General features: G+C 43.5%; 1 protein-coding gene across 6 annotated transcripts in view; it reads left to right on the top strand.

The window, feature by feature from the left end:
• RPH3AL (rabphilin 3A like (without C2 domains)) overlaps positions 1-25,319 on the top strand; it is a 467,437-nt gene that overhangs the window by 334,705 nt on the left and 107,413 nt on the right. For all 6 annotated transcript variants that reach the window (XM_073665322.1, XM_073665306.1, XM_073665341.1 and 3 more), the window contains one exon: positions 17,514-17,685. In XM_073665322.1, coding sequence (XP_073521423.1) covers positions 17,514-17,685 — 172 coding nt within the window. The remainder of the gene's footprint in view (positions 1-17,513; positions 17,686-25,319) is intronic.

The raw sequence follows: 25,319 nt of genomic DNA on the forward strand, positions 1-25,319 counted from the left end.
CCTGACACCCCCTCGTTCAACGCTTTATTTTAAAAAAGAAAAATCCCACTCGGGTCTGTGGACATTTTCATTAGTAGCGCTTCCCTCCATAAATCTGAAGCCATCGCAGTAACGTCGGGTTTAGTTATTTTCTTTTGTTTATCCATTTATTTTAAGTAATATGTATATGCTATATTGTTTTGCCCGCTTTATAAAATCTTTTGTTAAAATGTTATTAAGACTGCCTATCTGTCTGTTCATTTTGTTCTGTAAACCACACTCCTAAAATCCATATGCTACCTGTACAGTGTCCAATTAGCCTGTAAACGATTGGTGATGGCAGCAAGTAGTTAGTTTTGTTATTGCTGAGTTAGTGAGTTAGCAGTGACCGTGCCGAGGTGTGTGTGTATATATATGTGTGTGTATATATATGTGTGTATATATATATATATATATATATATATATATATATATATATATATATATATATATATATATATAATATTGCTCAAAAAAATAAAGGGAGCACTTAAACAACAGAATATAACTCCAAGTGAATCAAACTTGTGTGAAATCAAACTGTCCACTTAGGAAGCAACACTGATTGACAATCAATTTCACATGCTGTTGTGCAAATGGAATAGACAATAGATGGAAATTATTGGCAATTATCAAGACACCCTCAATAAAGGAGTGGTCCTGCAGGTGGGGACCACAGACCACTTCTCAGTACCAATGCTTTCTGGCTGATGTTTTGGTTACTTTTGAATGTTGGTTGTGCTTTTACACTCGTGGCAGCATGAGACGGACTCTACAACCCAAAGAAGTGGCTCAGGTAGTGCAGCTCATCCAGGATGGCGCATCAATGCGAGCTGTGGCAAGAAGGTTTGCTGTGTCTGTCAGCATAGTGTCCAGAAGCTGGAGGCGCTACCAGGAGACAGGCCAGTACACCAGGAGACGTGGCGGGGGGCCGTAGATGGGCAACAACCCAGCAGCAGGACCGCTACCTCCGCCTTTGTGCAAGGAGGAACAGGAGGAGCACTGCCAGAGCCCTGCAAAATGACCTCCAGCAGGCCACAAATGTGCATGTGTGTGCACAAACGGTTAGAAACCGACTCCATGAGGGTAGTATGAGGGCCCGACATCCACAGATGGGGGTTGTGCTCACAGCCCAACACCGTGCAGGACTCGGCATTTGCCACAGAACACCAGGATTGGCAAAGTCGCCACTGGTGCCTTGTGCTCTTCACAGATGAAAGCTGGTTTACACTGAGCACATGTGACAGACGTGACAGAGTCTGGAGACGCCATAGAGAGCGATCTTCTGCCTGCAACATCCTTCAGCATGACTGGTTTGGCAGTGGGTCAGTAATGGTGTGGGGTGGCATTTCTTTTGAGGGCCACACAGCCCTCCATGTGCTCGCCAGAGGTAGCCTGACTGCCATTAGGTACCGAGATGAGATCCTCAGACCCCTTGTGAGACCATATGCTGGTGTAGTTGGCCCTTGGTTCCTCCTAATGCAGGACAATGCCAGACCTCATGTGGCTGGAGTGTGTCAGCAGTCCCTGCAAGATGAAGGCATTGAAGCTATGGACAGGTCCGCCCGTTCCCCAGACCTGAAACCAATTGAGCACATCTGGGACATCATGTCTCGCTCCATCCACCAACGTCACGTTGCACCACAGACTGTCCAGGAGTTGGTGGATGCTTTAGTCAAGGTCTGGAAGGAGATCCCACAGGAGACCATCCGCAACCTCATCAGGAGCATGCCCAGGCGTTGTAGGGAGGTCATACAGGCACGTGGAAGCCACACACAATACTGAGCCTCATTTTGACTTGTTTTAAGGACATTACATGAAAGTTGGATCAGCCTGTAGTGTGTTTTTCCACTTTAATTTTGGGGGTGACTCCAAATCCAGGCCTCCATTGGTTAATACATTTTATTTCCATTGATTATTTTTGTGTGATTTTGTTGTCAGCACATTCAACTTTGTACAGAACAAAATATTCAATGAGAATATTTCATTCATTCAGATGTAGGATGTGTTATTTGAGTGTTCCCTTTATTTTTTTTGAGCAATGTGTATATATATATATATATATATATATATATATACACTCACTCACTGTTAGGCCACGGCCCCACTATCAGTAATTGGTCTGTATTCGCTCAGTATTTTTTCTCAGAACCATTGTGCCGTGCATGTACAGCTCTTCTCAGAAAGTCTTGTTAGCAATGTCATACATGTGTGGTAGAAGTCAAGAAGGAGTTAAAATATTAATTGCCTCTAGAACACTTCTAAAGCAAACTAGACTTTCAGGGAAATTTTATTTTGCACTGTGTGAAATATTTTTTTACTATTTTATATTGTCTAAACTTGGGCTAAATATTATGGTCAGGCTTGTTTTATGGCCTGTACAATACAGTGGGTGATACATTCTTTACTTTATACTTAGTATAAGAATCCATATTGTTAAATCTCTGAGTGAGGAATCTGTTGCGATTAATTTGTTTACCATTTTTTAACACACAAGATATTTGATTTTTTATAATTACTAGTATGTTTAAAGAATAAATTGACCTAAATGCTGAGGCTTAATGAATTGTACCATTCATGTCCAAATTACTTTGATAGTATGCCGGTATACAAATACACATTAACGTATGTTGCATACTATGTTTTCTACTTAAATCAATTGAGTTAACCATGCAAAACTTTGATTGTTCAACTTCAAAGCATTATACAACACTCTGATCCTTTCTGGTGATTTTTTATTCAGATGTATTACCTTAGAAAATGTAGAATCTTGCCATAAACTTTGCAAAGATCAAAAGGAATCAAGGCTTTACACAAGAGCTAAATGTGCATAGAAAAACAAAATGTGTGATGCATTATAAAAAATTCTTTATTTTTTTTTCAAGAAAGGCAAATTCAAGAATAACATACAAGAATTAAAAATCAGATTTTATGGATAATATTAACAATTATTGAAATTGGTATTGTCTTTTTGTGCCTCATTACATGGAGACATTATGTCTCATTTTTTCTGTATGTATAATATAATATGGTGAATGGCTAGAACTCAATAATGTCTATTCCGGTGCTCGTGAACGGATCAAAGGACCCACTTACGTATGTCAGAAGTAGTAATCACTGCACACGGTATTGAACAATTCTGCTTCAAGTGAAATTTATTCCATTATAATAGCACGAAATGACAAAGTAAAAGCTGACGTTTCGGCCACTGTGTGGCCTTGATCACAGTGTCACTAAAATAAATGAAAACAATCAAAATAAATACAAAGAATTCATACGTTATTTACAAGAAAAGTACACATTCAATCATTCAGATCTAGGATGTGTTATTTGAGTGTTCCTTTCATTTTTTTGAGCAGTGTATATATATACCATCATTGGATATAGAACAAGATTGACACACGGTAGAGCCATTCTTTCTTATTGTTCTTGTGTCAGATGACTCTATTTCACCCTATGAGTTCTTCTCTTTTCCCCTCTTCCCCTGTACTACACTCCAGAGCTTATCTCCTAGGGCTCTGTGACCTCCATGACAGTCAATTATATCCCCGTAGTCTCTTGCCTAGTACATACTGTAGCATGGAGCACGCATGCGCATTGAGAAGCGTCATAGCATCTCCATGGCCACCTTGCACATAGGAGCAATGACGCACTAGAGACTGGGCACCGCGATGTCTGCGCAAGCGCCGGCGTCTGTCACCACTTCTGGTCACATGACCGACAGGTCCTTTATCATGGAGTGCTCCACAGTACATACCGCACACCGCCAGGGTACGGATCGTGCCGGCTGCAGACACAGTAGTAAGCCGTCTACATTCATGGAGATCTATGATAAGTTAACTTCATTACTATTCTTATGTACTTTTAAATTGGATTTCTTCTACTTTACCAACAGATCCAGAGAAACTTTGACAATACTCTTTATAGCAAAGTAGGGACCAGTACCTGGGAATCTTTTTCCTTTTACTAATACTACCCTAAGGTAAAATGGGATGTTCATTTATGCACAGACATTGCTGGTGAAGGCACATATATAGAAAATAAGAAATATCTTCTTAAATTCTCTATCACACAGGTGTCCATATACCACATGTTGCATACTTGTGATGACGAACAGGCCATTATATAGAGAATTTATTTGGCACAGTGGTATGGCTTAACCTTGTTTACACAATTTTAGATTAGGTTAAGTGGACCTTTGTATTTATATTGTCACAATTGAACAGGAACCCATTCCACCAGAAGGAACCACAATTTACACCTGGGACCTGATTACTCCTCTTTGAGTTCCCAATACCTCCTTGCAACCGTAGGGAGATCCTTATGACTACTGTGGTACAACACCTAACAGGTACAAACACCTACTTTAAATTAAACCTTTTATACAACAATCTACATATAGTTTCCTTCTACCTTTGAACTGCTCTCTGATTACTGAGAGATAGTTGACCTGATGAACATAGATAATTTCAGATCTCTCTCTACCGTAAATGATCATTTGACATAAGTTCACAAAATGTGTACTTTTCTTGTAAATAACGTATGAATTCTTTTGTATTTCTTTTGATTGTTTTCATTTATTTTAGTGACACTGTGATCAAGGCCACACAGTGGCCGAAACGTCAGCTTTTAATTTGTCATTTCGTGCTATTATATTGGAATAAATTTCACTTGAAGCAAAATTGTTCAATACCGTGTGCAGTAATTGTATGTATAAGTTACTCTATTGTTTCCTTGAGGGAAAACTTGGCAAATCCAAACTTGCCATTTAGGAAGTCAAGAAAGGTCAATCAGCTCATTTATATTGTCATATTGTATGTCGTTGGAGTTCACTGTTAAGTAGACATTAATTTATTTTTATTTTTGTAGATTATTATAATTAAATAGATTTGCTGCAAAAAAAAATCATAATGCACTTTTTCTTGTTTATAAGAAAATAAGATTTTGCACATGTGTATTGCGTGTGAATTACATTTGACATTTCAAATGAACGTTTGCATTAGTACATAAGACATTTTTAAAGGGAGTCTGTCACCAAGTTTTTGCCACCTAATCTGAGAGAATAATGATGTAGAGACAGAGAACCTGATTCTAACGATGTGTCACTTACTGAGCTGATTGCTGTAGTTTTGATAAAATCACTGTTTTATCAGAAGGAGATCAACACTGGAGGACTAGAAAACTTGCTGTCATGTAGTTATTCATATTCATGAGCTCTGTATAACCCCACTTCCACCATCAATTGGCAGCTTTCTGCCTATGCAGAGTGTACACAGAAAGCTGTCAATCAGGGTTATACAGAGCTCAGAATTCGGAGAACTAGTAGATCTGCAGCAGATGAAACCATGATTTTATCAAAACTGCAGCAAGCAGTTTGAGAAGTGATAGCTCACTGGAATCAGGGTCTCTGCCCTATACATCATGCTGTTCTCAGATGTGGTCGCGACCAAAATAAACATGGTAGTTTAGTAGAAGGCATATAAGGTTATAAGGATTTTTAAGTTCAATCTACTATGTTGTAAATGGGCACACATTTCCCTTTAGCAAAAGGATTTATGATTTTATTAACACCTCTGAAATTTGGCAGCTCAGGTCTGTTCTTACATTAATAATGAAGGATATTTATTTATATTCAACTAGACTGTAAGTGCAATCAATATAAAGTTAAAAAATAGCAGAATACTTACCTTAAGGGATTTTTTTACTAAACGTTTTCCAAACCAATTAAACATTATTTACCCCTTTACCCCCGAGGGTGGTTTGCACGTTAATGACCAGGCCAATTTTTACAATTCTGACTAGTGTCACTTTATGAGGTAATTACTCTGGAACGCTTCAACAGATCCCCCTGATTCTGAGAATGTTTTTTCATGACATATTGTACTTCATGATAGCGGTAAAAATTTATTTGATATGACTTGTGTTTTCATGCCCTTAAATCAGAGCGATATCTCACACAAAATAGTTAATAAATAACATTTCCCACATGTCTACTTTACATCAGCACAATTTTGGAGCCAAATTTTTTTGTTAGGAAGTTCTAAGGGTTAAAAGTTGACCATTGATTTCTAATTTTTCCAACAAAATTTACAAAACCATTTTTTAGGGACCGCATCACATTTGAAGTCACTTTGAGGGGCCTTTTTGACAGAAAATACCCAAAAGTGACACCATTCTAAAAACTTCACCCCTCAAGGTGCTCAAAACCACATTAAAGAAGTTTATTAACCCTTTAGGTGCTTCACAGCAATTTTTTGAATATGGAATAAAACAATAAACATTTAACTTTTTTCACAAAATTTTTTCTTTAAACCCACATTTTTTTTATTTTCGCATATGTAACAGGAAAAAAATGGACCACAAAATTTGTTGTGCAATTTCTCCTGAGCACGCAGATACTCCATATATGGGGGAAAACCACTGGTTGGGCGCACGGCAGGGTTCGGAAGGGAAGGAGCGCCATTTGATGTTGCGTTTGGGAAGCCCTTGATGTTCCTAAACAGTGGAAACCCCTCACAAGTGACCCCATTTTGGAAACTAGACCCCTCAAAGAACTTATCTAGATGTGAGGTGAGCACATTGAACCCCCAGGTGCTTCACAGAAGTTTATAACCTTGAGCCGTAAAACTAAAATTTTCACACTTTTCCCACAAAAATGTTTTTCAGCCCCCAATTTTGCATTTCAGCCCCCAATTTTGAATTTTGAACCCAGAGGTAGGACACAGAATTTGATAACATTAGGTCATCATATTGAATAAGTTGTCATTAGTCTTGAGTGCAAGTGCTCGCTATTTAAGTTTGCATCGGGTACTCGGGTATGCACAAAGTATCATGGGTGCTCGAATGACATGCTCGAGTCCCCGCCCTGCATGTTTCATGGTTGTTAGACACCCAAATAAACCATACGGGGATTGCTAGTGCATGGCAGGCAATCCCCAGGTTTTTTTTTGGCTTTGCAACAGCCGCGAAACATGCAGGGCGGAGACTCGAGCACATCACTCGAGCACCCATGATACTTGTTGCTTACCAGAGCACCCGATGCAAACCTGAGTACTGAGCACTTGCGCTTAACACAAGTCGACATATCGTCATTCTTTACTTTTAAAAAAATCTCAACCCTAACACAACTTAATCGCAACCCTAACATACCCCTAATCCTAACACAACTCTAATCCTAACCCCAACAAAACCCTAACCCTAATCCTAACCCAAACACAACCCTAATTCTAACACAACCCTATCCCGAGGGAGCCATTCATTATAATGAGGCAGCAGAGTTACTCTGGACTCTGTCTGGCCTCTGTTTAGTGGTGTCCTTTTTTTCAGAGGTTCACAAAACTGTGGCCGACTGCACTTTTATGCACGCCTAATAAAAAGACGGACACTGTGGGATCATAGGTCAACCAGCCTCCATCTGCCACATTACAGGGAATCTTCAGCCAGGGGTTCCGTCTAAATTACGTATTTCAGAGATTTACACGAAAACCCCGGTGTAAGCGCTCAGCGCAGAGCGCAGGATAAATGTTAGCCGAGCCATACTGCGATCTTTGGGAGGCAATATGAACAAATCAGCAGCAGGTGAAGAATTGTTTTTATTTATTTTTTACGCCGTTTTTCATGTGGTATAAGTGATTAGACGACTTTATTCTTCGAGTCGGTGCGATTACAGCGATACCAGATTTATAGATTTATATCGGGGTTTTTATGTTTGCAAAAAAAAAAAGCATCTTTTAGTGTGTGACAGCTGTCAAGGACTAGTTTTTGCATCACCATATTTTGAGAGCTATAATTTTTCCATATTCCAGCCGACCATCACATAAGGACTTGTTTTTTGCGGGACAAGTTGACGTTTTTCTTGGTACCATTTTCGGGCACATGACATTTTTTGATCGCTTTCTATTCTGATTTTTGGGAGGCAGAATAAACAAAAACCAACAATTCAGGATTTGTTTTATTTTTTTTTAATGCCGTTCTGCGTGTTGTAAAATTAATAAGGCCGCTTTATTCTTCGGGTCAGTATGTTTACAGCGATACTACATTTATATAATTTATGTTTTGGTGCTTTTACACAATAAAAACTATTTTATAGAAAAAATAATAACTTTATTTTGAGAGCTATAACTTTTTTATTTTTCAGCAGATGGAGCTTTATGGTGGCTTGTTTTTTGCGGGACAAGAAAGTTTTCAGTGGGACCATTTTTATTTAAATTCATCTTTTTGATCGCATTTTATCCCACTTTTTGTTCGGCGGTATGATGATAAAGCACCATTTCTTGCTTCTTTTTTTTTTTTTTTTTTTACTGTGTTCTCTATAGGGGTTAACTAGTCGGACAGTTTTATAGGTCAGGTCGTTCTGGATGCGGCAATACCAAATATGTGTACTTTTAGTGTTTTGTTTTGTTGCGCCATTCAGCGCCGCCTCTCTCCATTCACTTGTATGGAGCGAGTCCACACCCCGTCTAGTGATGTGGATAATTAGAAGGCGTGGCCTTGCCTAATACAAGTGTATGGAGCGAGGCGGCGCCTACTGGCCGGGGGTATGTATAACACAAACATACCCTTCGTTACCGGGTCTCATACCAGAGAATCTCCACAGCGCACAGTGCCTGCGCTGGGGGGATTCATAAGTCTGCAGTCACTCAGAGTGACTGCAGACTTATCACTTATAACTGGACAACCCCTTTAATTTCTCCCTGTGGCCAATGATCCAGAAAGTTAGCTGGGCATGATTTAATCACTATTTACCTGGCTTAAGATTAGCACTATATTTGCAGGAAAATAGCGTTTCTGGAAGTGACAGGTTCCCTTTAAAGGGGAGATTCTACACCCTGGCAATTATACAATAGGTTTAAACAGCCAGGATCAAAGGTTTCTCTGCCCAAAGGCTGCTTCTTATAAATACATGACCAAGATGTTTTGTATTATTTGTAATTATGTGCAAACTCTTTCATCATATTGTAAATTGTGTTTCTAAAACAGTTTACAGAATAAGGATACATGCTTCCCAGAAGTTCTTGCTCCTGGTTAATATTTTAGTACTGTATTTTAGACTTTACTAAGTCATGTTGCAATATTCTTAGCTTTAGGCTATGTGCCCACGATGAAGAAATGCTGCATATTTTTCAGCAGCAGAAAGGAAGGAAGGGAGACACAGATTCTCTACTTCGTGGGTAGGCGGAGCCCCATAGGATAGTCACCTCAGATTGAAAAAAGACGACCAGCCCCTCCAGTATATAGGCTCCTCCTACTCCCATGTTCATCAGTCTTTTTATCTGAGGTCTCAGAGGATAGTCGCTGCTTCGGCAGCTCCTCAGAAGAGTTGTTATTTTATATCCAGCGAGTCCTGGACCCCCCGTGGTCTAGAGGTCTCTGGGGGTCTCGGCGCTGCTGAGACCCCTGACCCTCCCCTGGCAGCTCTGTGTACCCCTTGAGGAGGTTCCCACTTATGCCTGCCGGCCCCGGGGGATACAGGGCGCTCCCTGGCGGAGGCGCACACCACACATCTGAGAGGGTCCCTGCGTGCTCCGCCATAGGGGGGAGCAAAGGGCCATGACGCCACATATCCCTGAGGATCCCTGTGGCATTCAGCCGGGTAAGTGCTCTTTGGTCTAAAGAGTATCTTTGACGGCTACGGCAAGTGTACTGCCTGTGTGTTTCTTGTCTATTTCAGACGCTGCCTTGACTGGGGAGCAGAGACGGAGGCCAGTAATTTTTATTTTTATTTTTTATTTGCGCATGCTTTTTCGTTTTTGCTTCCTGCCTTCATTGAGGCAGGAAGCTCCCTGTATTGGCACGCGTTTTCTTGCTTTTATTGACTTGCTTCCTGCCTTCATAGAGGTAGGAAGTTTTCTGCCCTCATTTTTTTGTTGTTTGAATAAGGCGGGGAGTGTGGCCTAGTGGGGGCGTGGCTTAGCGTCTCCTGGCTTCCTGCCGTCATTACTTAGGCAGGAAGTGCTTGGTTGAGCGTGCGCTGGCGGTCCCTGCTTCTCCCTCCGGCGTCCAGCGGCGCCTCCTGCTCTCTGCTCCCCGTCCGTCCACACACTTAGGAGGAGCGGTCGCCGCAGTACCGGTGAGTCCCCTCTGCCTCTGGCAGGGGTTCTTTGTCAGTGCTATCTCTCCAGGCTACCTATTAGGAGTCCTCGTGAGCACTGCCGCTTTCTCTCCTAAAGCTATTTACTTCACTGACCTTTTAGGCTGTGTAGTATTATAGTTGCTGTGATGTTAACCCCTTCTGAAAAAGTGGAACTTTAGGGGAAACACATGGTGTTTAAGGGAGTTTCCCCCTATTGATTTTTTGCTCGGCATTTCTGGGGTAGCTCTTTTCTAAGGGTGAGCTTTAACCCTTCAGAGCCTGTCGCATATATAAAAAAAAAAAAAAAAGTGAGTTTTGAAAACAGGCTGTGCAGCTTTCACACTTTTTTGCCATCCTTGTTGTACATCCTGGCATCTGGTGTGGGTGGCATGTCGGATCAGGGGCCTGGGAGTGCGTATCGGTCTCCTCATCCGTTTCAGGTTCAGTCGCACGCCTCTGATACACTCAGGCCTTCTACTACATCAAGTTCAACGCTCAGTGATGTTAAGGTGTAGGCGCTCACTCGCTCCATTGATAGTCTCTCTAGTCTCCTGGGACAGTGGGTGTCAGCTAGATCACACCCAATGCCACGAGGTAAAAAGCGCCGCAAGACTATGATGGCTTTGTCTCCCTCGCAGAGCGCATCAGAGGCTTCGGATTCACCAACAGATTCGGTTGATGAAATTTCTGAGTCCGAAGAGGAGGATCAACAGGATCGCTCTGTTTCTCTTTCTGGTCACGTAGATGGGCTTATTAAGGACATGCGGGAAGTATTAGAGCTGTCTGAAGAGCCGACAAGACCGTCTAGGTCGGGCCGTCTGTATCAGAAGACGCGCCGTGTTCGTTCTACATTACCTGCGCATGAGGAACTTAACGAAGCGGTGGAGAAGGAGCGTCAGTGTCCGGATAAACGCTTCCGAGGAACGCGTTTTTTTGATGCCCTATATCCCTGTGCCAAGGAGATGGTTACTAATTGGGTTCCCTCTCCTGAGGTGGATATATCTCTGTCTCAGCTGACCAAGTCTTCCCTGCTTACTGTTAAAGGGAGAGCCAATCTTCAGGATCCTTTGGACAGAAGATCGGAGTCAGCGGCGAAATCCATATATGAAGCCGCGGGTCATGGTTTCCGAGCGGCCTTGAAGGCCATGTGGGCCGGTGAGGCTTCTCTGCGGTGGTTGGATCAGCTGCGTGCGGCGTGGCAGGATGGGACTTTGCGTTCAGAAGTGGAAAAGCTTTTTCAGCGAATGGAAGAAGCTAGGTGTTATGGCAGAGATGCAGTACTGGACACTGCTTCAATTCTGTCCAGGGCTCAGGCTTCGGCAGTCACGATTAGAAGAGCTCTGTGGCTTAAACAGTGGACCGGGGATGCAGTATCCAAACAGGGATTGCTTAGTCTGGCATATAAGGGCGGTCAGCTCTTTGGTTCAGATCTTTCGGAACTAATTGCCAAAGCTAAAGCTAAGGATGTTACTCTGCCTGGGAAAAAGGCAGTGGCATCCACAGCCAGCAGGACAGGGCCCGGCAGAGGTCTTCGGTCCTTTCGGGCCAGGGGACGATTCAGTCAGCCTTCTTGGAGATTGGGTCGTCCCTCATCCTCCGGCAGATCCGCCCAGAAATCTTGTACTCCTTGGAAGCAACGGTCCCGTCAGGACAGACGGGTGGTTGATAAAAAGTCCGCTAAGGCTGACTGACGCCAGGGATCCCCCCGAGGGCTCTCGGGTGGGAGGTCGTCTGCTACAATTCGGGTCGATCTGGGCATCCCACATAGCAGACGCCTGGGTGACACGGGTTATGTCGGCAGGCTATTTCATAGAGTTTCATTCGCTGCCTCCTGACAGGTTTCGTCTGACGGGCATTCCGTCCATGCCAAGACTGGCTGCCGCACTGTTTCAGGAGGTCGACTTTCTCCTACAGCAGGGTGTGGTGGTTCAGGTTCCTCCGGAAGACCAGGGAAAGGGTTTTTATTCCAACCTTTTTGTGGTCCCCAAAAAGGAGGACAAGTTTCGTCCGGTGCTGGATCTCAGGGATTTGAATATTTACGTCCGTACACGAAAGTTCCGCATGGAGTCTCTCCGATCGGTGATAGCGACCCTGTCGCAGTACGATTTCTTGGTGTCCATAGACATTCGCGACGCCTATTTGCATATCCCTATCGGCAGGGCTTACCAGCGTTTCTTGCGTTTCGCTATAGGTCAAACCCATTACCAGTTTGTGGCCCTGCCTTTCGGGTTGGCCTCAGCTCCCAGGGTTTTTACAAAAATTCTGGCTCCTCTTATGGCTCTTCTTCGAAGACAGGGGGTTACGATCCTCCCCTACCTGGGCGACCTGTTCATAGTGTCACCCACAGCGGAGGAGGCAATAGCGGCTCGCGATCTCTCCCTTCAGTACCTGATGGATTTCGGGTGGCTGACCAATTGGAAGAAATCGTCATTGGAGCCAGCACAGTCCATTCTTTTCCTGGGGATGCAGTTCGATACTGTTCGGGCAGTTGTGTCCCTGCCTCCTGTCAAACAGACGAACCTTCGTCTTCTGGTCCAGGCTATGAGGTCGGCGCTGTGAATGTCCCTTCGGGAATGCATGCGCCTTCTGGGTCAAATGGTGGCAACTATGGAAGCAGTACCATTTGCACAATTTCATTCCCGGGATCTCCAGAGCCTTATTTTGACCCATTGGGATCGATCGCTAACTTCTCTGGATCGCTCGGTCATTATCTCCCGCAGGGTGCGAGAATCTCTTGGATGGTGGTTACGTCCGGAGACTCTATCCGTGGGGAAATCCTTCCTTCCTCCGAGATGGTCGGTGGTGACAACCGATGCCAGCCGGACAGGCTGGGGGGAGTTTGGAACGACCTCTGGATTCAGGGAGTCTGGTCGCCAAAGGAGTCGTCTCTCCCGATCAACATTTTGGAGTTGAGAGCAATATTTCTCTGCCTCCAACATTGGACGGTCTTATTGAGCGGTCTACCGGTCCGGATCCAGTCGGACAACGCTACGGCTGTCGCGTACCTCAACCACCAAGGCGGGACGAGGAGTTCCAGTCTCATGTCGGAGGTCTCTCGGATCCTGGTCTGGGCCTAGTCCAAAGTTCCAGCAATCTCTGCAATTCACATTCCAGGGGTGTTGAATATCTCGGCGGACTTCCTCAGTCGCGAGCAAGTGGACCCTGGGGAATGGAGTCTCCATCCAGAAGTGTTTTCTCTGCTGTGTTCCCGTTGGGGGACTCCTCAAGTGGTCTTGATGGCATCCAGGCTGAAGGCCAGGGTTCCGACGTTCAGGTCCAGGTACAGGGACCCGGAGGCGGTGGATGCTCTAGTGGCCCTGTGGGGTCAGTTCAAGCTGATCTATGCGTTTCCGCCGATATCCTTACTACTTCTGGTGATCCGACGGATCAAACTCGAAAGGGTATCAATAATTCTGATAGCACCAGACTGGCCGCGGAGGACATGGTATTCGACGCTGGTGTCTCTTCAGGCGGCACTTCCGTTTCCGCTGCCCCTTCGCCCGGACTTGCTCACTCAGGGGCCCATTCATCATCCGGACCTGAGGTCCCTTCGTTTGACGGCGTGGCTCTTGAGACCGAGATCTTGACCCGTCGCGGTTTTTCGCCCGAGGTCATTGATGTCTTGCGGGCGGCCCGGAGTCCAGCTACGTCCAGGATTTATCACAGAACTTGGGAGTCTTTCTATTCTTGGTGTTCTGGATCCTCAAGAAACCCGAGGGTTTTTTCCATCCCCAACTTCTTGGCCTTTCTGTAATCTAGTCTGGCCAGGGGTTTGGCAGTTAGTACGGTGCGGGGACAGGTATCTGCTCTTTCCGCACTTTTTAGGAAGGCTATTGCCTCTCGCAGGGATGTGCGCTCTTTTTTTCGCGGAGTCGCACGTCAGTTCCGCCACAGAGGGCAGTTGTGGCTCCATGGTGGCTTAATCTAGTCCTGGAAGCCCTTCAGCATAGGCCTTTTGAGCCTATGGATTCTGCTAAACTTTCACTACTTTCTTGGAAGGTGGCCTTCTTGGTGGCAGTCACCTCTTTGAGAAGGGTATCGGAATTGGCAGCACTTTCTTGCTCACCTCCTTTTCTGGAATTTTTTCCGGATCGCGTGGTGCTTCGTACTCGTGAAGATTTTTTGCCAAAGGCAGTGTCACAATTCCACATTAATCAGGACATTGTGTTGCCTTCTCTTTGTCCAGGACCTAAGAATCCAAGGGAGCGGGCCTTGCACTCGTTGGACTTAGTGCGGGCATTGAAGTTCTATCTTACGATCACCCAAGGTTTTCGGAAGTCGGACTCTCTTTTTATAATTCCGGCAGGTCGTCGGCGTGGTCAACGTGCTTCCAAAGACACGATAGCTCGGTGGATCCGTTCAGCTATCCTGGAAGCGTACCGGCTCAAGGGCGAGCCTTGTCCGGTTAAAGTTAAAGCTCATTCCACGAGAGCCATTGGCTCATCGTGGGCTTTTCGTCAGGGGGCCTCGGCAGCGCAGCTCTGCCGGGCGGCCACCTGGCGCTCCGTTCACACCTTTACTAAGTTTTATAAGGTGGACGTAAGTGCTTCAGCCGATGCGGCCCTGGGACGCAGGGTCCTGCAGGCGGCGGTAATTTAAGTTTATCCCTTTACTTTGTTTTCCGTTATTTAGCGCGGTTTGCGCTCTTGCCTAAGTTTTGGGGTATGGAAGCTTCTGCCTCTTTTTCCCACCCTTAAGTAGGTACTGCTTTAGGACGTCCCACGAAGTAGAGAATCTATGTAGATCTAAATGTGGGAAACAGAGCGCACAATAGGGTGATACCCTATGGAGGGAGAGTAAGAGAGTGTTGGTTCCACTCACCTGATGGAGTTGTGACAGGCACAACTCCTATGTAGGCATGAAGAAAACCAGCTGCTGCTGCCCCGTGGCTGGAAGATGAATCCTCCAGGAGATATTGGATCCAGTTGGATAAACACGTAGCCTTTTCATCATCATCATCATCATCTCTGAAGAATTGATTCACTTCAGCAGCGCAGCCCAGCTACGTGTTTATCCAACTGGATCCGAAGTAGAGAATCTGTGTCTCCCTTCCTTCCCTTCTGCTGCTGAAAGCCGGATTTTGGTAAGAACTTACCTGCAAAATCCTTTTCAGCGAAGGAAGGAAGGGAGACACAGCACCCTCCCAGGGCAGAAGTGTTTTTTTGTGTTTCTAGATGCAGCGCGTCTCCTTCCTGATGTCGATCTTCTGGACTGGGTTTAGCGCTCTACGGCTCTCCTTCCAGTTTCGCCAGCTCTACACAGTTGTCAGGTCCAATGGGGTATGCCTAAGACTGTGTGTTTCTATTACATGACCTGTTTTCTCTCATTTCTGAAATTTCAGAAGGGGATATGTTGTTCTGCTGGTTGGTCTGCTCTTCCTTAGCTTGTGTACGGACTGATGAACATGGGAGTAGGAGGAGCCTATATACTGGAGGGGCCGGTCGTCTTTTTCCAATCTGAGGTGACTATCCTATGGGGCTCCGCCTACCCACGAAGTAGAGAATCTGTGTCTCCCTTCCTTCCTTCGCTGAAAAGGATTTTACAGGTAAGTTCTTACCAAAATCCGGCTTTTCCGCTTCTCCCTGGCAGGAAAAACGCACGTGGTTTTTACGTTCGTTTTTCCCACCAGGTAGAAGCGTTTGTCAAGCGTTTTTGCATGCATTTCTGCATGCGGGTTATCAAGCGCCTTCCAAGCGCTTTTAGCATCACTTGGAAAAGTGCTTGACAACTTGTTCACACTATATAAATCTATGCTACCAGCATGGATTTATAGTAGTGTGACCAAGTTAGTAAAAAAAGAATAAGAATGGTAAAAAATAAAGATTATACTTACCTTCCGATGTCCTCACGTGTGTTCTCCGCTGCGTCCGGTGTCTTGGGCGGCTCGCGGTGGTGTGAAGGACCTGCGGTGACGTCTGAGTCATGTGATAGGTCACATGACTCAATTACGTCATGGCAGGTCCTTCACAACACCGCGACCCATACAGCAGACCAGATGGAGGGGAGAAAACACCGGGAGGACATCGGAAGGTAAGTATAATCTTTTTTTTTCATTATTTTAAATTCTTTTTTTACAGGTTCTATGGTACCTGGGTCTGGAGGAGAGTCTCCTCTCCTCCAGACCTGGGTACCATCCGCACATTTAACCGTGTGATATCCGCATTTACAGATGCAGTGATGCTTATGTCACGAGGTCTAATGCAAGTGAATGGCGGTGATTACGCTGCGTGTCCCCAAAATTAATGGATATGCTGTATATTTTTCCACAATGATAATCTGCAGCGGAAATTTCCGCAGCATGTGCACAGCACATGCGGATTATCATTGGGGACCATGGGGCACGTATTACCAAGCATTTTTTAAGCGTTTTCGCTGCAGAAATTCCGCGGCAATAACGCTTGAAAAACGCATAGTGGGCACGCAGCCTTATTTACCCCCTTATCATTGGTTCCCTATTCCATGCCTGTGGAATTTAACAAAGCCAAATACTGCAGTCTGGGACCAGATTTCCATTTAGTTAGTATATTCTTATAAAAATATTGTGTGATTGATGCTGGTTTAAAAGCATACATCATATTGCAATTGAAGAATGTTAAATGATAATTTACATTTTTATTTAATTTGCTATTAAGGTGCACCCAAGTCCATGATAAGTGTCTTATGTTTTCAGACAGCTCATCTTCATGTTGAAGGTTTGATATCCTGCTGCATGAGAAATGTCATCTCTCTCTTTCTGTTGGCTGAAATTTGGAATATTGGAGATTTGATTTAATCTTTCCCAGCTGTGCAGAAAGACTGGCATAAACTGTGCTTATTATGTTTCTCAAAGCCGACAGACTGTTGTTTGTCAAAGAATATAAAGCGTAATTATACATTTTAGACAGTCTGCCAGTGCTCTTGTAATGTCACATTTCCATATGTTTTGAAGATTGCAGTGGACATAAAGTATTTGCATTGGTGTTATAATATGTATTTCAATCCATAATATTCTTTATGATCTGACAATTAAAATAACTGTTGCATTCATGTTCTTTCCATATACTGTGATGAGATTCTGTAGGCTAGCAATTTTCAGATCTTTTGAAGCTCTATTATTCTTGTTCTTTGTGTTTTAGATATATATATTAGAAGTAAGCAAATAGTACTATATTCTCACTAGACAAAATGTAAAAAAGGGTTTTCAAACAGGTCCTACTTTGTCAGGATTGTGCAATGTACTTTGAGCATATGGTTTACTTTGAAGGACACAAAGAATTATGTCTACAACAGAAACAAGCAGGAAAGTGAATGCCCTGAATCAAGTGGAACTGTAGTAAGTTCTTGAACCAAAACAGGGCATCCTACATGCAAAGCAAACTAAATGAACTATTTTATCTACTAACAGATTTCCCTTTAAACGTAACAGTATTTTTTTTTTTTACAGGTCTGGAAGAGATCAGGAGCTTGGTTTTTCAAAGCCATCCCAAAATATATTTTACCGTTAAAAGTCTCAAAAACGAATGAGCTTCACCTGAGGCACGCACAAGCCGAACCTCAGATTCAAGATCTAAATACCATTGTAACAAATCGAACATATACTTGGGCAAAGGGAAGAGGTCAGTGGTTTGTAATTATAACTTAGGGCAGTCATGAAAAAATCTTTAGCACACTGGTGTCATAATATTACTGGAAACGTTTTCATGCTTATAGTAATACTCTACAAGTCTATAAAATCTATGCACTCATAATATGTTGTAATTAATATCTTTAACTATAAAATGTATTTTCCACCAAGTTTACCCTTATATATTAAATGGACTCTGTCTGTAAGTTTGATCCCCCATCCCTAAACCATTTATACAGTCCTGCTCATTGTTATTGCCACCCATGAAGTTTAAGTACATAATATGGAATATCTCCTGAAAAAATGAATCAAGTGAAAGGTTTTTTTGTACAGAGCACTCATGTTAAATACAAAAGAGCAAATGATAAACAGTAATTGAAAACAAAAAACAATGCGAGGGAAAATCAGAAAAACCTAAAGCTTGCTGTGTCACTGGCATTGGCACCCTTTACATTAATTTAGTATGGAAACACATTTTGACTCGCCTGTGGTAAATCACAAAAGAGATTCACCTGTGATTAATTGTCAGTGCCAATTTGACATGAATTAGCCAATGAATGATGACGTCAATGTTTTAAAAAGCCACATTGTAGGCCCTGTTCCTTTATCACAATGGTGAAGACTAAGGAGCTGTCTGAGAACATCAGAACTGCTATTATTAGCAAACACAAGACTTCCAGAGGGTATAAGGCCATCTCCAAAGACCTTGGTATACCAGTTTCAACTGTGTGCAATGTTATTAAGAAGTTTGCCAAGCATGGAACTATCAAGAACCTCCCTGAAGTGGGGTAAAGAGAAAAATTGACAAGAGATGTCTTCGAAGGTTGGTGCCAATGGTGGAAAAAACACCACGTCAAACTTCCAAAGACCTGAAGGCCAATATGGAACAGTCTGGGGCCATGGTTTCAATAATTGCCATATGCCGCACAATAAGCCAAGCAGAGTTTTATAGGCGAAGGCCTAGGAAGAAACCATTGTTGAAGAAAATACATAAAAACGAATGACTGATCTTTGCCAAAGAGTACCTTGACAAACCACAGTCCTTCTGGGAAAATGTTCTATGGACAGATGAAACAAAGATGGAGCTTTTTAGCAATGCAAAGCAACAGTTTGTTTACAGATGGTGCAATGAAGCTTATAAGGAAAATAACACCTTGCCAGCAGTTTAAACATGGTGGAGGATCCATAATGCTGTGGGATTGCTTTGCTGCATCTGGTACTGTAGGCCTTGACCACATCACAGTAATCATGAAATCTGAGAATTATCAAGCGATTTTAGAGCAAAATGTCCTACCTAGTGTAAGAAAACTTGGGTTGAGTCGAAGATCATGGGTACTCCAGCAAGACAATGACCCAAAGCCCACATCCAAAAGTACACAGGAATGGTTGAAAAAGAAAAAATGGACTGTTTTAAAATGGCCAGCAATGAGTCCTCACCTCAATCCCTTTGAAAATCTTTGAGGTGAGCTGAAATCTGCCATTGGATAGAAAAAACATTGCAAACATTCAAGAGCGTGAACAAACTGCAAAGAAAGAGTGGGAGAAAATTCCAGTTGAGAAGTGCAAGAATCTTATAGATGGCTACAAGAAACGTTTGGAGGCTGTCAGCAATGTCAAAGGGTGTGCAACCAAGTATTAATTAGGAGTGCCTTTATTGCTGCACATGATGTTTATTCTGTTTTTTTCGTTGAAATTGCAACATGGAAGTTGAAAAACATTGCTTTATTGTTGTATTACTTTGGACCACTAATTAAAAAATACTGAGGATATAACTTTGGTACATTTCCATTTGTTTCTGAAGATAAGGGGTATTCCCATCTCCAAGATCCTATCCCAATATGTAGTAGGTATAATAATAATATTAGCAAATATCTCCAATTAGAAATGTAATATAGTTTTTCTGATTTGCTATGTCTCTTTCCTCAATGTTCAGGCATTGCAGGACCTTGGGTATCCATGGTTACGATCACTTATATAGTGACAGTCAGTAAGCTAGTTGCTAGTGGTCATAGATACCCAAGGTTCTGCAATGCTTGCACATGAGGAAAGAGACATAGCGAATCAGAAGAACTACATTAGATTTCTGAAAAAAAGAGCAAGGACTGCACCTCCAAAAAATCATACATTGATCTAATGCCTCTGGGCAAAAATATATATAACTGAATATGAGGTTCTTAGTTTAACATTCTGATCAGACTGTATGAAGCCCACTGCCACATCTCAGCGATCCTCTTAGTGGGTCCTAACTTTTATTGCCTTAAAAGAGCGGCATCGTGTGCTGACCACCGCCGCAGCGACAATGCACCAACTGGGCGGGCGGCCTGGTGCCTCACAGCGCTGGTGGGGCAGTGTGGCCTGGAGTCATGGGGAGTCATGGGGAGTCAGTTAGGGCTCATTCAGTCATCAGTGTTTTTTTATCAGCATTTCTATGCCAAAATCTGCAGTGTCTCCAAAACACAGGACAGATGTCAGTATTTCAATTATGGCTTTTCTCTGAATGTTCCACTCCTGGCTTTGGCATACAAATACTGATGAAAAATCACTGACATGTAAATGAGCCCTTACTGCTCAGTGAGCTTCCTGTTATAGTCCCCTGCACAGTCCTGATGAACGCGAGCAAGCAGCTTCAGGGAGAATAAAGCTTCATTTTCTCCCTGAAGCTGGACTTCCAGTAAACCAGTCTAAAATGATTTCAATGCAATTTACCTGCAGATTAGCACTATATTTGCAGACAAGTAAGCATTTTTGTAGGTGACAGGTTCCTTTTGAAGAGGACATGTCACCAGTTGAAAAGTGGCCAGTTTTTGATCTTTTATTCCTACAGATTCCCTGTATATTTTTCTACTTTTTCTTTAAATCCACCATACAGTTCCAGAGAAATGTTTATTTTAATTAGTGCTAATTTTTATGGTCATTTCTAAGGGGTATTACTCACAGAGAAATAATGCAGAGCCAAGAGTGTACAAAACAGTCATCCAAGCAAAAGGTGGCTACTTTGAAGAACCTAGAATATAAGACATATTTTCAGTTGTTTCACACTTTTTTGTTAAGTATATAATTCCACATGTGTTAATTCATAGTTTTGATGCCTTCAGTGTAAATGTACAATTTTCATAATCATGAAAATACAGAAAAATCTTTAAAAGAGAAGGTGTGTCCAAACTTTTGGTCTGTACTGTATATTAATTAATATGGTTACGTATTTCATTTTTACATTTGCCCTTGAAAACTAGATTCCACCGTCTTTGGGCAATACTGACACATTTGTTCTTTGCCACTTAAGGTTCAGATTGGGAGTAATTTCATCCATGATCCGTCATTTAAGGCTGAGCTACAAAATATGGCCGAGTGTGACTGCTCTACATTGTTTCCATAACTCCCATCGAATTGAGTCGTAGTCCCATCTCCCAAGTTATTAGAAACATTGTAGTCTGCTGTATTCTTGCTCTGATACAATATAACAGGCCTTTACTAGTGATATATCCTGCATGGACAGTAATAAAAATGTTTACCAAGCTGTTAAAAGTAAGCACATACAGATTCTGTATACATATGAGATGAGCCCCCATTATTTTATTTTGTGAACTAATGGACCCTTTTCAGTTACCTCTCTGCTCAGTTGTCCTAAGACTGAGTGCAACTGAGTAGAAATGTAACAGAAAAGTCTTAGGGTAACCGAGTAGAGTGGTAAGATACAAGGGTTCCTGGCTCACAATGGGAAATAATGGGCGTCAATCACCTGCCTATACAGAATCTATAAGTGAATAGAAGTCCACAGGTAACTATTATAGCTATTCCATTACATTTTAAATAGCAGTAAAAATGTAAGCACATTTTAGGTACTATTTTACAGCAAATATATGTGAATATAAAAATAGCCAAGGAGAGTAGAATTAAAATACTCCTCCAGTCTGATTTATCGAGTTTGGTAAACTGAGATTTAATTATTCTCCTACTAACAGCTACACTGCAGCTGTTGTTTTATGGCAGAAATTAAATGAAAGTTAGCTGTGGTCGTGCATGGTGACAGGTCTTTCGTTTTAACCTGGATCATCTGCCAGCAGGGAACTAGACAGAGAATAATTACTGAAAGACAAACACCACTCATTGAAAAAAAAAGGTTGTTTCGGGCACAATTCCTGTTTGCATTTTCTAGCTGTAATTTAACATAGTGTTTGCGCACATTATATGTCAGCTTCATCTAGACATTGGAATTCATGACACAGGTCACATCTGCAAAGTATTGGCTATTAACCAAGTGTCGTATTTGTTTAGGCTTATAGTAAATGACAGTGTTATAAATGGCATATGTATGCTGGTTCACACACAAAACTGTCATATAAATATTTTGTAATGTATGTTAAAGGGATTTTTTAGGCTTTCGATAATGGACATCAAGATCATGTTGGTGGAGGGCTAACTACCTGGATCACCAATGATAAGGTGTAGTGATGAGTGAGCGTGCTCGTCACTGCTCGGTACTCGCCCGAGAATCTCACTGCTCGAGATGCTCGATGAGTATTTCCGGGATGCTCGGGCAAGAGCTCGGTCCCCACCCTGCATGTTTGGCACTTTTTAGAGAACTAAATGAACATGCAGGGATTGTCTGACACTCACTGTAATGCCGTAGGCATCTTGGTTCTAGCATTACAGTGATTGGCTGGCCGCATAGCGTCATCGGATCTATCGAAGACCTGGTGACCCTATGCTTGTCACTGTCTATCCCAGAAACAGAAGGCAGAGTAGGGAGAGCTGCTGCTGTGTAAGGGTCAGAATTGGCAGTGTAATATTTAGATATAGGTATTCCACAGCCAAGATACATATCCATCTGAACTAACAGTCCTTCTGAGAACTAATCCAGCTGCATATATTCAGTGGTGATAGCAGGAGTTAGGCAGGCAGAGATTGTGGACACTATACAGCACAATAGGGTCCATTGCACGTTCTATCTAGTGTTGCTGCTGCCTGTTTCAGATAGCCATTGGACTAGATATCAGGGCTTTTTTTTGCTCTTAATCCTGATTATTTTCTTAAAAAGCAATAGAGACCAACATTTTACTACTCCATTTGCTTGTTAGCACTGTAGAATACAGCCAGATATTTTCCATTATCAGACGTGATCCCATATTACTGCGCTACAAATCCAGCAATTTGTAGGGACTGTTCAAAATATTATCCTCCATATACAGTTTGGCAGCAGTGTGGCAGTGAAGCTATTTACATGTGATCGCTGGCAATAATAGTAAACTACAAGGCCGGTATTTAAAACCGTGGGCGTCTGTCAGACGTATCAGCTATAACTGCGGTACAAATCCAGCAATTTGTAGGGACCGTGCAAAATGTTATCCTCCATTTAAAATGGGCAAGGTGCGTGGCAAGGGACGGGGAAGTGGACATGATGCTGATGGATCAAGCAAAGGCCGAGGCCATGGGCAAGCTGAAATTGTGCCACAACAAGCACCCACATGCTGTTGCCCTACCTTCCTGTCCCAATTGATAGGGGACCGCAGCACACTACTATTGAACCCAGAGCAGCATCAAAAGGTTGTTGGTTGGATAGCAGATAATGCTTCCAGTCACTTTGCCACCACCACCACCCTTTCTTCCACACTGTCAAGTCTCAGTAGCCGTGAGTTTGGACTGCATATTCCTTAGCCTGATCCTCATTCCTTCCACCATGCTGAGTGCCCGGAGGCAACTGATCCCACACTTGGACACTCCGAAGAGCTGTTCACTTTTCCATTTATAGATTCGGGCCTCTCGTCCGGCCAGCTTCAAGCTGGGCAAGATGAGCTCGGCATCAGAAAACGGCTACTACACTGCATACAGATTTGTGTCATTTCTTCTCTATGAACTGTTTACATCTTGCTGTAGCCGAAGCCCAAAAAAAAACCTGACTAGTGATGAGCGAGCACTAAAATGCTTGGGTGCCCGTTGCTCGGGTCGAGCAAATTGGAATGCTCGGGTGCTCGACCCAAGCAACAAGCCCAATGTAAGTCTATGGCAAACTTGAGCATTTTTCCGGCGACAACCCCGGAGGTCTGCAGAGGGCCTAAAAATTGCCCTAATCGATGGGAATAGTGATCAAATGACATGGTAACAGCATGGGGAAGACCCCTGGCAGCATCTCTGACTCCCAGGTCATATACTGTTATTGCATATGCAGTGAGTGGCAGCCCTGCCAAGAATTTGGATGCATTCAAATACCCCTTCAGCCATTTCTAGTGAACGTGGAAAATATTGTCTTCCATTTAAAATGGGCAAGGTGCGTGGCAAGGGATGGGGAAGTGGACATGATGGTGCATGCAGAGGCCGAGGCCGTGGGCAAGCTGAAACTATGCCACAACAAACACCCACATCTTGTCGCTCGACCTTCCAATCCCAATTCCTAGGGGACCCACAACATCACTATTGAACACAGAGCAGTGTCAAAAGATTGTTGGTTGGATAGCAGATAATGCTTCCAGTCACTTTGCCACCACCACCACCCTGTCTTCCACATGGTCAAGTCTCAGTAGCCGTGAGTCTGGACCGCATATTCCTCACCCTGATCCTCCTTCCTCCCACCATGCCAAGTGCCCGGAGACAACTGATAACACACACTTGGACACTAAGAAGAGCTGTTCACTTTTCCCATTTGTAGATCCGGGCCTCTCGCCTTGCCAGCTTTAAGCGAGTCAAGAGGAGAACGCGTGTAGCGATGCCCAAATATTTAAATATTTGAGCAGCCACAGTCACATGAAGACAACTGTAGGAAAGTGCAATTACTGTCGCAAGAAGTGGATGATGATGATAAGACAATTGCCAGAAAGTCAGGAGGAGGACCAGGGTGCGGAAGTGGAAGACGAGGTAGTGGACGATATAGTCACTGACCCAATCTGGCAGAGGGGCATGCAGAGCAAGGACAGCAGCACACAGGGGGAGGGAGGTGTAGAACCACAACAGGCAGGAAGAAGCATTGTGGTGGCCGCAGACACAAAGCGGGCAACACGACGGAAGTTGCCAGTACAACTGGTAGGTCTTCCCGAGTCTGGTTGTTTTTTAGTGACTCTGCAGATAACCCCAAAAAGGCCATTTGCACCATCTGCCAGGCCAGTATCATCAGGGGTAGCAAAACTAGCAGCCTGACCACCTCCAGCATGATCAGGCACATGACAGCAAAGCACCCGACCTAGGTGGGCCGAACGCCAGGGTACAGAAACAGTGTCTGCGTGTGACACCATTGCTTCTTCCGCTGTTGTGCGTGCACGCCGATCCCCTGTCCATGGCACATGCGAAGATGCCTCCTGCCCTGCACCTGTTGTTGCACACTCTCAACTAGCACCATCAGCAACCACGTCCACATCCTTGTCCCAGCATAGCGTTCAGTTGTCCCTACCCCAGTTCTTGGAACGCAAGCAAAAATACGCAGCCAGCGCCCCACAGTTCACACTACTAAATTCACACATTTTGCGAATGCTTGCGCTCGAAATGTTGCCTTTTAGTCTCATAGAGATGGAAGCTTTCCGCAACCTGATGGCGGCTGGCGTCCCTTGGTACTCAGTCCCCAGCCGCCACTATTTCTCCCAGTGTGCCGTCCCTGCATTCCAAAACAAAAGCACGTGTCCCACAACATTAGCCGTACCC

This window comes from Phyllobates terribilis, unplaced genomic scaffold, assembly GCF_046119375.1.
Source record: "Phyllobates terribilis strain yellow unplaced genomic scaffold, ASM4611937v1 Scaffold_2__4_contigs__length_985480577, whole genome shotgun sequence".
Lineage (NCBI taxonomy): Eukaryota > Metazoa > Chordata > Amphibia > Anura > Dendrobatidae > Phyllobates > Phyllobates terribilis.